The 13,945-nt window shown below is 38.2% G+C and overlaps 1 protein-coding gene across 2 annotated transcripts; it reads left to right on the plus strand.

Annotated features, from left to right (window-relative positions):
• Nucleotides 1-5,738: 5,738 nt before the first annotated feature.
• Nucleotides 5,739-13,430, plus strand: LOC122670403 (pyrrolidone-carboxylate peptidase). 2 transcript variants are annotated; one of them, XM_043867268.1, is made up of 5 exons: nucleotides 5,739-5,822; nucleotides 6,433-6,740; nucleotides 8,722-8,826; nucleotides 8,930-8,977; nucleotides 13,084-13,430. In XM_043867268.1, exons 2-5 carry the CDS (start codon nucleotides 6,489-6,491, stop codon nucleotides 13,321-13,323), a joined length of 645 nt encoding a protein of 214 aa, XP_043723203.1. In that variant the 5' UTR covers nucleotides 5,739-5,822; nucleotides 6,433-6,488; the 3' UTR covers nucleotides 13,324-13,430. The 2 variants fall into 2 exon arrangements, with proteins under 2 accessions (XP_043723203.1, XP_043723202.1); XM_043867267.1 differs by having other exon boundaries at nucleotides 5,779-5,807; nucleotides 6,421-6,740.
• The last annotated feature ends 515 nt before the right edge of the window (nucleotides 13,431-13,945 follow it).

Genomic DNA, 13,945 nt, shown 5'->3' on the forward strand with positions numbered 1-13,945 from the left:
CTCTAATGCCTTTGATAAACAATCTATGATTTATTTTTTTTCGTCTTTATTACTACATGTTATTTTATTTGGTGCGTAAGGGACAAAGTTATTTTAGGAACTTCAAAGGCTGACCCTATGTTGATCATTAGAGATATCCCCCCCCCCCCCCCCAAAAAAAAAAATTGTTACATGAATTGGTTTCATCACAATGCACACATTTTCCAAACCTTCTTTCAATAGCTGCTAATCTTAAAATGCAACTTCCTGGTTTAATTGACAGAGGAATATATGAATCAGACTTTAGAATAACAAGTTGGACTTTTTAGATTTTGATAGATGGCCAGGGTATGCTTACAGATACAGGTAGTCTTTCAACACAGGATGCAAAGGAAGCTGAACTCTTTGGACTCCTTCAAAGATGGAAATGTGTTATGAAGTCAAATATCAAGATCAATCAAGTTTAGTTTTGCAACAAAGACTTTTGTGATCTATTTAATCCTACAAACTTTTTTCGTCTACCTTGGAATCTTGTTAATAGCTATCTTAAACAAGATGATGTTACAGATAACTTTACTAGTGTAGAATTTAAGTGGTGTAACTATGAAGATTATCATCCTCTTCCATCATATATATATATATATATGTATAAACCCCATGCCTAGCTTGGAACATCTTTGTGGAAAAACATAAATAAATCCCAAGTTGACTATGAGAGCTAACAAAAGGAGTGGAGATCAACTTCTTTGTCATAGTATCCCAAACAATATGACAATCTACTTCAATTAGGGGTGTCAAAACCTAACCCAAACCGAAGAAGGTTAATAAAAAAATTTAGAACAAATTAATTTTGCATATAAGTAGATAAAAATATTAGAAATTAGAGTATGCCTTCTTTCCCCATAGAAAATGATCTCTTGCCCATATATATGTAGCGCCTGCACGGCTGCACCAGCGCGGGGGCTAATAAGAGCATGTGCATCAGCATCTGATTGAATGAGATTTTTTAGTTCACTATGGGTTGAGTGGCAATTTCATGTGGTCTTATGTTTGAGCGTAGGAACCACACGACCAATTAGTGTTATATAGACATTTTATTGGAAAAACTTTCCCACAATGCCAAGACCCAAGAGTGCAATTTCCCTCTAATATGATTTTTTTATGGTAAATTACACATCACCCCCTGGTTTTCTAACGAAACTCAGATCATCCCTTGATTTTTGAAAAAACTCAAATCACCCCCTGGTTTAAACCCCAATATGACAAATTAGTCCCTACCGTTAGTTTGATGTTGTTAAGTGATGATGTCAGTCAATTAAATAAATTTAAATTCCTAAACTACCTTTGACCAATGTTGAAGATGAAGGAAGGGTAGTATTGTAAATTTAATTATAATGTTTTAGTACAAGGGTAAAATAGTCCTTTTATACCAATAACTAATAGTAGACTAATCGTGACTGTAGAGGGGGTGATTTGAGTTTTTTCAAAAACCAGGGGTTGATCTGAGTTTCGTTTGAAAATCAGGAGGTGACGTGTAATTTACCCTTTTTTAATTATTTTCTTTCACTTGTTCTAAACATGTGAGCGAAGTGGATGATACCTTTTTCAGGACAACCATTGGTGTGACATGCAAATTCGTCCCCTTAGTGTAACATGGGGAACCAACATCTCCCTATGTATATATAAAAGGAAAGATTCCCCATAACACCAATGTAGGGGAGGAGACAGGGAGAATCTCATATCACACAAAATTACATTATGTCTATCTAACGACTGGTGACAATCATGCACGTAACTTTTTATTTATATATATAAGTAAGCTTGAATTAAGGGGGAGGAGGGAAATTTTTATCCTCTTCTGTTACAACACGGTGCTGTAATGCATCGTGCAGCGGTTGCAGAGGCCATGTGCACCATATAGGGCCCATTGTGTCACATGGCCTCTGCAGCGTCGCACGATGCATTACAGCATCGTGCTGTAACAAGAGAGGATAACGATTTGGGAGTTGGGAGGGGTTGCCTCATCTTCATATTTAAGAAAAACAGAATACAACAAAACATAGCACCATGGCCCCAGCCTGGATGGTTCTCCGGATTGTCTTATATTAAAAATTAGGGTAAGAGATCGCTGCCTGATTGTGTAGTGTCTGATCAACATGGGGCCAATGAATGAAAGCATAAGTAAAGCATCACTTTATTGGGGGCTGAACGGTACATTTATACAGTACTGTGTCTCGGGGTAGGAATCACGTGACAGACCAATTAACGTTCTTTTTCCTAAAAAATATTTTCAAAATAATCTTTTTTTGAATTTTTTTTTTTTTTTTGGAAACAGGAGGTGTATCCTTTTTTGAAATTTGATTGATAAGATAAGTGTCTCGTCTTAAAACGAATCCACCTGTGGCTACCAATTTCCTACCACATGGCAATTGGAGATTGGTGAATGTTGACTTCACCTTTTTTTGATAATAAATGTTGACTTTACACATAAGAAGAAAGATTCCTTATGAGCTCATCTTCATATTATTAACTGGATTCAACTCGACTCTCATAACTTTAATTTAAAATCCAATCCAAAGATAAAGAATTCTAATCCCACACGTATGTTTGTATCATGTGCTCTACAATGGATTCCAAACTCTATACTATAATGAGGCACATTGTAAATATCTTGGGATTAAAATTCTTTTCAATTCCGTCATCCCCAATTGCGGTGCAGTTTGAGGCTGAGAGGTTGACACTTGATAAGCACACTTGATAAGCTCAACATTCAGTGATTTGAGATAGTTTAAATCATTTTTTTTTTCTAAGCTCTGTATCATTGGATGTCGCACTTACCAAGTGTCGAGCTCTCAACTCCGAATTACACCGCGTTACACTTTGAAGATGATTTTTTTTCCGTATATCTTGAGAGTAAGGTTTTAATTCACTGTATTGTTTACCGTTAATAACAATATCTATATTGATATTACAAATTAGTTATATCGGGTTGATTTCAATACAAAACCCCCTTTTTTTTACCATAAATATCGTTTATTGATCGTGTTCATGCTGTATCAGTGTTAATTACCAGCAATACTGGTACATATTGACCAATACAAATGCCGATACCTAAATCCATGGCTGAGAGCATAGTAGCCATGTGTATGTGGGGCTTGAACTCCCCTTACAAGGAATTGGCGTGTGATTACACATCAACGTTTGTTCATGTATAATTTCAGCCTAAGAGTTTGCTGCAGAGCAAAAGAAAGCATTGAAATATTTTGGATTAAAAGGGAATTTCACTAAACATCGATCCCCTCTGGGTCGCATTCGATGGAAAAGAGTAATACCATGTTGGTCTAAGGACAAACTTTTAGGTTAGTTTCACTGTTAGATAAATATAAATGGGACAGGGTTCTCTGAGCAAGTAGCAGAGGGGTACGTACCAATGAAGTATGATGGAATGGTTTCATATAGAGGAGAGCAGCAAAATCATTTTCATGTGATGAGGAGAGAGAGACAAATAGAGAGGGTGGTACTGTGTATCCTCCCCTAGGCTCAAAGAATATTTTCTCTCTATATATATAGGGTAGTGGTTTTCTACAACACCAGAGTAAGCAATCGTGACATTGAGAGGTAAGAGACAGATTTGTTCAATAGGAACCCATATTTTGTTTGAAGAGAAAGTGTCAATGTGAGTCACATGGCTCATTATGTTAGGGAAAGTGGGACTGAACCCTACTCTATCATTGTGGAGATCTGTTAGGTTTTCTAAACCGACCACAAAGGGTACACTAGTATTGTACTTGTGGAAATTATCCTCTCCAATTCCCTATAGCTCGGCAATGCTAATATGGATGTTTGATACGAGGTAACTCGGACATTCAACTGTCCGAGCTCATTGACTATGTTAAGCTCAGACCGTTGGATGTGCAAACTGTCACATGTCAAACATCCATACTAGCACTGTCACACTACCGAGCAATAACGAATTGAAGAGGATATAACTAGACCCACAAGGTGTTAGTGACTTAGTGTACCTTCCCCGATGGCTCAGAAAACTTTTCCGATATATTTTTTTAGAGCACAGTTGGATAATCTTGCTTATGGTATTTTATAATCAATATCCAGCATATTTTTAATTATCTTCGGCTGTACATCATTAGGTAGTGTTTGGACGGTGAAGAAAAAGCTTAAAGTGGACCCCACAAAAAAGTAAGAGATCTCGTCCCATTATGCAAAATTTCTAGCCATCTCTCAATGGGATCCATGAAATGGTTGGTCTCATGTCTCAATCCTACATCATACACATGAGTAGGATAATGACAATTTTTTTTTATTTAATTACATTATAATTAAGGCCAAATGTTATTTGTGTCGGGGCGCAAGATGCGTCCAGACACATGGTGGGCGAAATGATCGCTCCATCTCCTTGAGTGATCAAAATGATCGTCCCATGTGTAGGGCCGCAGCCTACGCTCTTAGCCAGAGAACAATCACCCTATAATTAATCACTTCTAATTATTTCAAATCAGATATTATTTTATCTGCTTAAGTACGATTATAAAAAAGTGATTAAATTAAAGTTTATAAATAATATTTTATAGGGAGATGGTTAGGTATGCCGCCAGCTTTCGATAAACTAGCGGCATACACCAATCATAAGGCTAGACATTGTAGGGAAGGGGGTCTTTTCCAAAGGGGGAGGAGAGAGGATGACATATGTTGGGCACATTACGGTGTGCCCAACATTTTCCTTATTTTATAATGGGAGAGGGTTGGGGAAGCTGCCAACTCCAAGTAAACTAGCAATCATGCCCAATGGGGAGGGTTGGATGAAGAGAGCAGGGGGGTCATTTCCATGGGGGGTGAGAGAGAGACAGACACTGGCTGGTTAAGCCGCCCGCTTACCGACCCTTTTCCCTTTTATAATACTAGAATACATTTAACAATTCATTGTATGTTATAAATAATTAAATAAAAAAAAAAAAAGGCAAGGGACTCTACTTGGTTGCATGATCTATACACAAGTGTTTGGGCCACTGGGTGAGCACGCTTGGATATCTATCTAGGGGGCAGAGGCGTTATCTCACGGTGCCTTGTGAGAGTGCGTAGGAAACATCACCAAGTAGAAATATTTTTCCTAAAAAAAAAACAGATTCATAAGAATATCTATGAAATTTCAAACATGACACCTTTTTTTTTTTTTTGGTAAACCAAATATGACACTTTAACATCAATCTTTAGTGGGATAGTAGATTCACTCCTTCACCTTCTCGTCTTCTCTTTCATTTTCTCCACGTATTCGTCTCTCAACATAAACAGTGAGACCATAATATCGCTCCCTCCAAACTCATGACTTTTTCTTCTGTCTCCAATAATTAGAGGTGTAAATGGATAGTCCAAAATCCATATTCGATATGAAAATTATCCAAATCCATTTATATACGGATATGGATATGAATACGGAAACAGATAATGTTATATTCAATTCAATTTTCTTACATCCAATAATACTTCCCATACTTTTTAGGTATGGGAAGTGAGAATCGGTGAAAAAGATAATGGATACGGGAAGTTCCGCATGGAGCCATGGAATCCGGACTCCCCGGAGCTGGGCCAAGTGGAACCGTTAGTTATGGTCCTTTTATGGAGGCTCCGAACTGGCCAGAAATCAAGATTACACTTTAGATGTCAGAGTTGCTGCAATCCATCAATCTGGTAGGGATTCTGACACCCCAGCCGATAAAAAGCTAGGGGCAACTGTTGGGAATGCCAAAGTTGTCTTCTCTCCTAAAGGTCCCAATCTTCGAGAGCTCGAAGAGCTCGCTTCGTCTGCTAACTCCTTTTTTTGGTTCTAGGTAAGAGCTTTAGGGTTTCTTAAGAAGTTATTGAGCTTTCCTTTCACTAATCAATTGTTTAATTTCTCTTATCAAGTTATTAAGTCTTCCCTCACGGTGTTGTAAGTTTTGTTTTCTTCTTTTGTTTAACTGTATGACTTCTATTTGACTCTTTATGTTATGTTTAGAGTTTAATCTGGTTCCTGGTTCAGGTTACCTGGAATCCACTTAAATTTGTAATCTCAATTGATTGTTTTGTTTTATCAATTCTTTTTCTGCGGAATTAAATGGTCAAGAATTCAGTTTAGCTGATTCTATATATCTTACTATCCAACTGGTCATTCAACATACTCTTCTTCTTTTATAAGCCGAAAAAGATTTGATTTTTAGTGCTTTTACCGTATCTGATGTTGGGTTTAATTATATATTTTTTTTCTATAAATTGATTTGTTTATTTGATTTTTTTCTGCGACTTTCTGCTAGTCGAATTATAAGCTATAGAAGTAGTATATATCACTACTGCCCCAAAGTTGTCTAATGCAAATCATCATCAACAACAACAATTCTGGTTATATTGATATGTAATATTTGATTTTTTTTTTCAATATGAACTTATTCTTTATCTTTGCAGGGCTTGGGTAGTCACCTTCATCAAATATTGGGAACTGCTTAAGAGTCTGGTCTGAGATGGGATCTGAGGGGCCTCCTGCTATTACTCTACATGTCACTGGATTCAAGAAATTCCAAGGTGTTGTTGAGAATCCTACAGAGACAATAGTTAGTAACCTGCAAGAGTTCGTGAAGAGAAAAGGATTGCCTGCAGGAATTACACTTGGTAGCTGCACTATTCTTGAGACTGCGGGAGTTGGTGCTCTGCCCATGCTCTACCAAACCTTGGAGTCACGAACGGATTCTTCACGCAATGAACAAGTCATTTGGGTTAGCTTTAATTCTGCAACACCCTTCTTTTAGTCTAGTCTGAAATGAGTTATTTTTATGGTTGTGGTCGTTTGGAGCTTCACTTGGAAGAGCTGGAGAGTGTCCCGTTCAAATGTTAGTTTAGAAGAAAACTATATATTGAATGGGAAGTAGTTTTCTGCATAGGAGTGTGACCTACCCCAGCACTCCCTTGTGTCTATCTCTCTCCTCCTTAAAACAAGGGGGTAGAGGTGTCTTTTCACATGGGGAGGAGAGAGATAGACTCATTTGAGTGCTGACGTAGGCCACACTCGCGGACCGAGAACTGTTTCCCATATTGAATATTGAATTATTGATTTTCCCAAAGTGTGGCTACTAGCCTACAACAGGCCTTTGTTTTCATGAAGTAGGGGGAGAGCAGATGGCGAAACATGTTAAAGGGAATTAGTCGAATTCATCAATGAGCAGATATAGTTTAGAAAAACCACCCAAATGGCACTTTTAGTGGGGAATGGAGGCCACAATCTATGCTCTGGGCTGGGTAGAGATAAACGACTAAGAAGCATTTCCTGTTCTCACTGTTGAGAGGAAGATTCTAGGTTCTAAAAAATGAGGATAAAGCTGAATGTGACCTAGGCTGAAGTGATGAACAAAAACATGAGTGCTTATGAGGTTTCAGCATGGGTTTCAATAGAGTAGGGTGGCAAAACGGCATTTCTGTAACGAACAAAAATTGGTTGGGATAAGATTTAGTGAGTTGATTTGTCAAAAATTAGAGTGCAACTATCATAGTCACATTTTGATGGAAAAATCCTATTAATTGTATAGAATTGATTTAGGGATTGTCCTCAGAAATGGAAGTGGGAAGATATTCTGGTAATGAGCCAGTTTCTTTATCAGAAAGATAATTCTGAAGGAATAGTTGGATTTGGTGGATTCGACCTCTTAGTTCCCAGTTGTTAGTTACATTATTTTTTAGTTTAAGATGTTTTAATGAACATGATTATGTTAGAAAATTAGCAACAAATTTGGAAAAAGAAACTTAAATTAAGATAGGAGTGCGTTGTTAGGTGTTAGCTTTCTGAAGAAGTTTTTCCCTGTATCAAGGAGTTTTTATATATGAATGGAGACTACCATACACTATAAACACCATCAGCAGTAGCCATATGTATCCAACAAGCTGAAAATGGAACGCTAACTATCAATCTAGCAAGCTTTCACACTTTTTTTTCTTAGGGGGGGGGGGGTGTGGTTTGGAATGAAGGTGGATTTCTAACCCAGGCCTCAGGGATGACACCCTGCAGGGTTTACTATTGAAATGCACAGGCACCTTACTAGTGAGCCATTATTCAATGCCTCCGGCTTCCATTACAAAGCCACCAGCTTCACTTAGATTCTGCCCTATGTGCTCTATATACCATTTCTTTCATTTTCATCTCTCTTTTTTTTCGAATGCAGAAGTCTTCTACCATCATTAGCTTTTCCCATTTCCAATCTTGACCCTTCACTGGCACACTTGTTGCCAAAATGTTTTGCCGTTGCTTCTCAGAATTTGCATCTAGTATTTATAATACAATAGGATAACACAAGACAGATTACATGGCAAATGTGGGTACTTTTAAGTAAGTGTTGTACATTGGTCTTCAACTCTTGGCGTAACCGTTTGCTTTTTCAGTGTTAGATTCCATACAAGAAGTTTGATCTGGAGGTGATTTGCAGAAAATGTGATCCAGGCAACACCTATAGCAACTTTTCTTGCAACTAGTAGGAAAAAGACAAAAAATATTATTTGTGTATCATGATGTAGAGATAGGTGTAGAATTGGTTTATGCAACTGGTTTGGATAACACCAGAATCCATGGAACTTTAGCTCACTTTTTGTAACTACAGTAGCTAATCCATGGAACTTTAGTTCATTGTTTCAGAATGATCATTTGATGTTTCAAATTAACGTTAATAACAATATCCATTGTTCTCTTGAATGCTTGGTTCTTTCTTCCAGGTTCACTTTGGAGTTAATAGTGGGGCATTAAGATTTGCCATTGAGCGACAGGCAGTGAATGAGGCCACTTTCCGTTGTCCAGATGAGCTTGGATGGCAGCCTCAGGTGGATATCCTTCTTCTTAGCATAGTGAGCGTTCTTCTATTTGATATTGAAATTAAATTGTCCTGTCGGTTCTCACTGATATTCTGTTTCACCATATTGACAGCAACTCCCAATAATTCCAGAGGATGGGGGAATTTCTCATACAAGAGAGGTAAATTTAGGATTGTCTTTGTTGGAATATTTGTTGCAATTTACTCAAAGAGAGCAAATTAGGCTGTGGAATTAATATGATAAATCAAAAACACATAAAATTGATGTGGTTTACATGGACCTTACGAATGTTGTCCGTGGAGCTTTACAGAAGTTTGTGGGACTTAAGTTCTGATATAAGTTGATCATTAAACAGCATTTTTACCCAGTATGGCATTGAGTTGAAGTCAAGCCTCAAGATCGTAGTTTGACACTTTTATGGGCATCGATAGGGACATTGTATACACCTATCAGTAGGGGTGTTTTATATTTTTAACTAAGGGTATAGTTGTCCTATTCTATACCAATATGGGGTAGTTTAGTCGTTGTATTGGTTTTTTTTTTTTGTTTTTGTTTTTTTGTTTAAATACTAGTATTGTTTATCACTTGATATAATGGTACAATGGCTCATGGTAGGAAGCAATTCAACCTAACCGTGAGTCTCCTTCCCTTCCATTGATCTTCTCTTCTTCCTTCCATCATCTATTGATTGTTTGCATGATCTAATACTGCTACATGGTATCAGCGCATATACAATCAATAGGTCCATCCTCACCTTTGTTTTGAGAGTCTTCTTTGTCTTTTTTTCCCTATGGTTCACAACATCTATGATGTTCTTTGCTTTGTTTGAAACCCTAGTTTATGAAACGTGACAACTAGGGTTTTTAATGCCAATGAAGACTAATACAAGAGTACATCATCCTGGTGCATGAAGACTTGTTATTGCTGCTGTCTTCTACAACCTGCGGTTACTCTGCTTTTTGGTCCTTCAGCTACACCTATCAACTAAGGATATCTCCCCATCTACCCATCAAGTGGTTGAGATTTTTTGGGGTCTATTTCTGTGGCCAAAGGTTTCCCATTGCTCCAGGTTTGATGCTGATCAGATGAGTAGGCTGTTGATTCTTGCAAAGTTGCTAATTCTGAAATTTTGAAGTTTCTATTTGGTGCAACTATGAATTCTCCACTTCCAGCTGTTGGATTGCCCTCATATTTTGGGCATCTTTTCTATCTGCTGTGCCCCCTACTCGATATGTTTTTTGGCCTCTTCTGAGGCCCCAGTTTGCTGCCAGCAATTTTCTCCCTTATTAGTGCTTGGTTCCTCATGCGGTTTTGGTTCTTATTGGCTGGTTTGTTTTCTCCTATTGCTGGTCATCTGGCTGTTGTCTGGAAGTGGTATATTCATGCCATTTTTGTGATTGTGGTGGTTCTCTGACTGGTATTTCTGATTTGCAGCTGTTTGTGTACTCTTCTGAGATACTTGATTGGCATTGGTTTGCTAAAGTTCCATGGATTCCGCTGTTGTCCTCTATATTTTTAATAGGGAAAATCTTGTTGTAATCGAGGTTGGCAACAACAAGATTGTAACCTTACTTTTTGCCTCTTGTCTTATTCCCTAAAGTTATTTAATATAGTATTTATATGCAGAGGTAAAAAAGGTGTTCCAAAAAGTTGAAAGTCATTTAATGCTGCATTTAATGCAGTTTATAAATGAAATGACAGGACTTACTCCTGCATAAAATAAATTTTAGGAATAAAACAAGGGGCGAAAAAGTAAGGTTACAACTTCTTAGTCCACCTACTTGGTGACAATAAGATGCACCCGTTTTAATATCATGGGTGACTCGAAACCTCCTACAGACAATGTTAATGTCCAAATTACTTCCATTAAGCTCAATGGAGCTTTTAATTAGTTGCTTTGGGCCCAAGCTGTTAAGGTGTACATCAATGCAAAAGGGAAATTGGCACATTTGACTTCCTCTCCACCTTCCTCCATTGATACACAGTACAATTATTGGATGCGAAACAATGATATACTTCTTGATCTTGTATGGTTATGGAACAGTATGGAGCCAGCCATTGCTGCCAATGCTATGTTCCACACTACAGCCAAAGACGTGTGGGATGATTTGAAGGAAAGATTCTCCCAAGACAAATATATATTTGTTGTTTATGAGTTGTATGAGAAAATCTTCACTTTTAAACAAGGAGATCAGTCTGTTAGTGAGTATTACAGTGCCCTTAAGGGGATTTGGGGGGGAACTCAATGTTTATCAACCTCTCACCACACTAAATATGGTAAACCTCAGTGGGCACAACAAATGGACAATACAGCAGTGTCTAATGGGAATTTTGGCATGGTTGAATCTACTGACTCTACACCTGGTACTTGAGTTAATTCATCATGGTCCTCGTCTCGTGATGATCTGGTCACACAGTTACCAAAGCATGTCCAACAGCTTGAGTCATCCCCTTCCTCCTCATTTAGGTACAGGTGCGATTCTTACTACTTTGTCCCCTGTCAACGGATTAATCGCAGGTGAAATGTTGGGATGCATCGAGGAAGGCCTGATGCAGAAGCAGTTCCTTGGGACCTGATTAACCTGTTGGAGGATCCATATGAAAACAAACCGGGTCCAATTGGGTTTTTAGGTTCAATAGGATATTATAGCTATTCATTCATTTAGATTTACTATTGGGATTTTATCTTGTAATCTTTTATTTAAAATGGGCTACTTAGTGGTAGAGTCCTTTTCATACTTCAGTTTTAATAGGCTAATTAATAGTAGAGTGATTTAGGAATTTAATTTTCAGTTTTAGATTACTATTAGGATTTTTTTTATTTTTTTTTTGCTCTTTAAATACGAGGTTGTAATCTACGCAAGAGGTGGACTGAATTGAATTTTAAAGATGGTTTTACCTGCGGGATACCAATTGTGAGTGTGTGCTCTCGTCTTCTCCCTCTCTTCTTCAGTTCTTCTTCTCTCTAAACCCCTCTCATCTCTCTCTCTTTATTTCTCCTTCATTATTACCCTCCCTCTTTTATTTCTGTTCTTTAAATACCTGTACTGTTACTCTGTTTCTGGCGGAATCAGCCCCATATTGTTGGGTTGAACCCCTTCGTGTGTTGTCTTCTCCCACCTGAACTTTGGTTCCCTGATACTTATCCCTGGAGTGATTCTGCAGTTGATCTTAGGTAGCGAAATAGCAGGGGAGCTTTGTTGCCACGTTGATCACGCTTTTCAGGTGAAGATGAGACCGATCAAAAGCCATTTTTCGTTAAGATAAATCGATTCCTAGACAAAACGAAAATAATAACCTCTATGCCGGTGCATCGAGACAAGGTTTTGAACTTTGGTTTATGATCATTGTGTTTGTTGCTTGCATTCAAGAGAGATATAGGTTGCTAATCTTCGCCCAAAGTTTCAGTTGAATCAGTGATCATATGAGAGAGATATGTGTGTGTGTGTGTGCGTGTCTGTGTGTGTGTGTCTGTGTGTGTGTGCGTGTGCGTGTGTGTGTGCGTGTGCGAGAGAGATATTGCAGCTTCTGTTGTCAGTTTCTCTAAAGCGACATGCAAGAACTGGTGCTTTGCACACCTTTGATGCTTCAGTAGGGTGATCATCAGTTCATTCAATTCAATATCAATAATGCATTATAATTTCTAAAGTGACATGCAAGAACTGGTGAAAGTTTGGTTTGCACACATTTGATGCTTCAGTAGAGTGATCATCAGTTCATTCAATACAATATCAATAATGAATCTTACAAGCCTCTTTCTAGCCTTAATGGGTTGCTGATTCTGTGTGCAACCTTGAGGTTGGAGGTTCAAGGCTTGGTGAGAAGGGTTGTATCGTAATGGACATTATCCATTATTCATGGGGAATACTCAAGGTGGGATGATGCACTGGAAGAGGTTGTTACCTTCCTAGCTATAAACATGTGGAAACATGCAAAAGGTGTTGGGAGCATCTGCTTATAGGCAATTCCATTCATAATAGGATAAAAATTACAACCATTTTTTGGGGTTCATTTGGCCAATGTATTACCAGGTTGGGATGGTTGGTAGTTTCTTCTTCTCCAATAACTCTGATGGAAGCAACTCTGCTCCCAGAATCAGTTACCGTACCTTTTGTTGGAAGTAACTGACATGGTAGCATAACAAAAGGGGGTTTTTTTTTGGGTGGGAGGGGGGGGGGGTGTTGGTGTATGTTTTGTCTACTGCATTTTTACTTTTCTAATCATCTGCTTCTTACCAAATTACTGTTGGTGGTTTGGTGCTTGAAGACTTCATGTTCTATTGATTCGATGGTGAAGTTCTTGAAGAAGAATGGTTATGATGTGGCAAGCTCCGATGATGCTGGCCGATTTGTGTGCAACTATGTCTATTACCATTCACTACGGTATGCTGAGCAGAAAGGTCACAAGTCACTCTTTGTCCATGTGCCTCTGTTTTCAAGGATTGATGAAGACACACAAATGCAGTTTGCAGCATCCCTCTTGGAGGCTTTTGCATCTACCAGCTGATCATACTTGTTTCTTAGTAAAGTTTTATCATCTGCATTTTCTTGTTTTAATCTGTCTACTATGTAAATCTATCATGTCTATTTGTAAAATAAAAGACCCGTTCTAACGTGAGTGGCCTTGTGCTTATCCTTTGGAACTTGGGATAGTAGTGGTTTCGTCGGTGTTGTAGGTTGTCAACTTGTCATGCCTGTATAGGACATAAACATTCAAACTGGTTCTCTAAGAGTGATGATTAGGGTTTCCCCTTCTTGTTCCTTCATTCTACCTGTGATTGTGGAATGGTGTTTGATTTTTTTGTCTCGAGGAAAAGTGTTAAATCTCCATTAGGATTCAAGGATTAAAGAATCTATACATTTCAACTGTATTGCTCGATACAGATTGGTTTTGCAATACAGGCCAGCAGATATCGGTTGGAGATTGGGCCAGATCGGTCGTACTGGATCAGGATTGGTGCTCAATCCTGACTCATGCTGTTAGATAATGTTTGCTTGTACACAGAACTGTAAAATTTTCCCCATCTTGGAATTGGATCGTCTATTGGTGTGTGTTGGAGCCACCTCTACTTTGTGTATGCAGCTTCATTTTGTAGCAAATGCTTTGGGCTCTGAAATTTTTTAATGCG

The sequence above is a fragment of the Telopea speciosissima genome, chromosome 8 (assembly GCF_018873765.1).
Source record: "Telopea speciosissima isolate NSW1024214 ecotype Mountain lineage chromosome 8, Tspe_v1, whole genome shotgun sequence".
In the NCBI taxonomy this organism is placed as follows: Eukaryota; Viridiplantae; Streptophyta; class Magnoliopsida; order Proteales; family Proteaceae; genus Telopea; species Telopea speciosissima.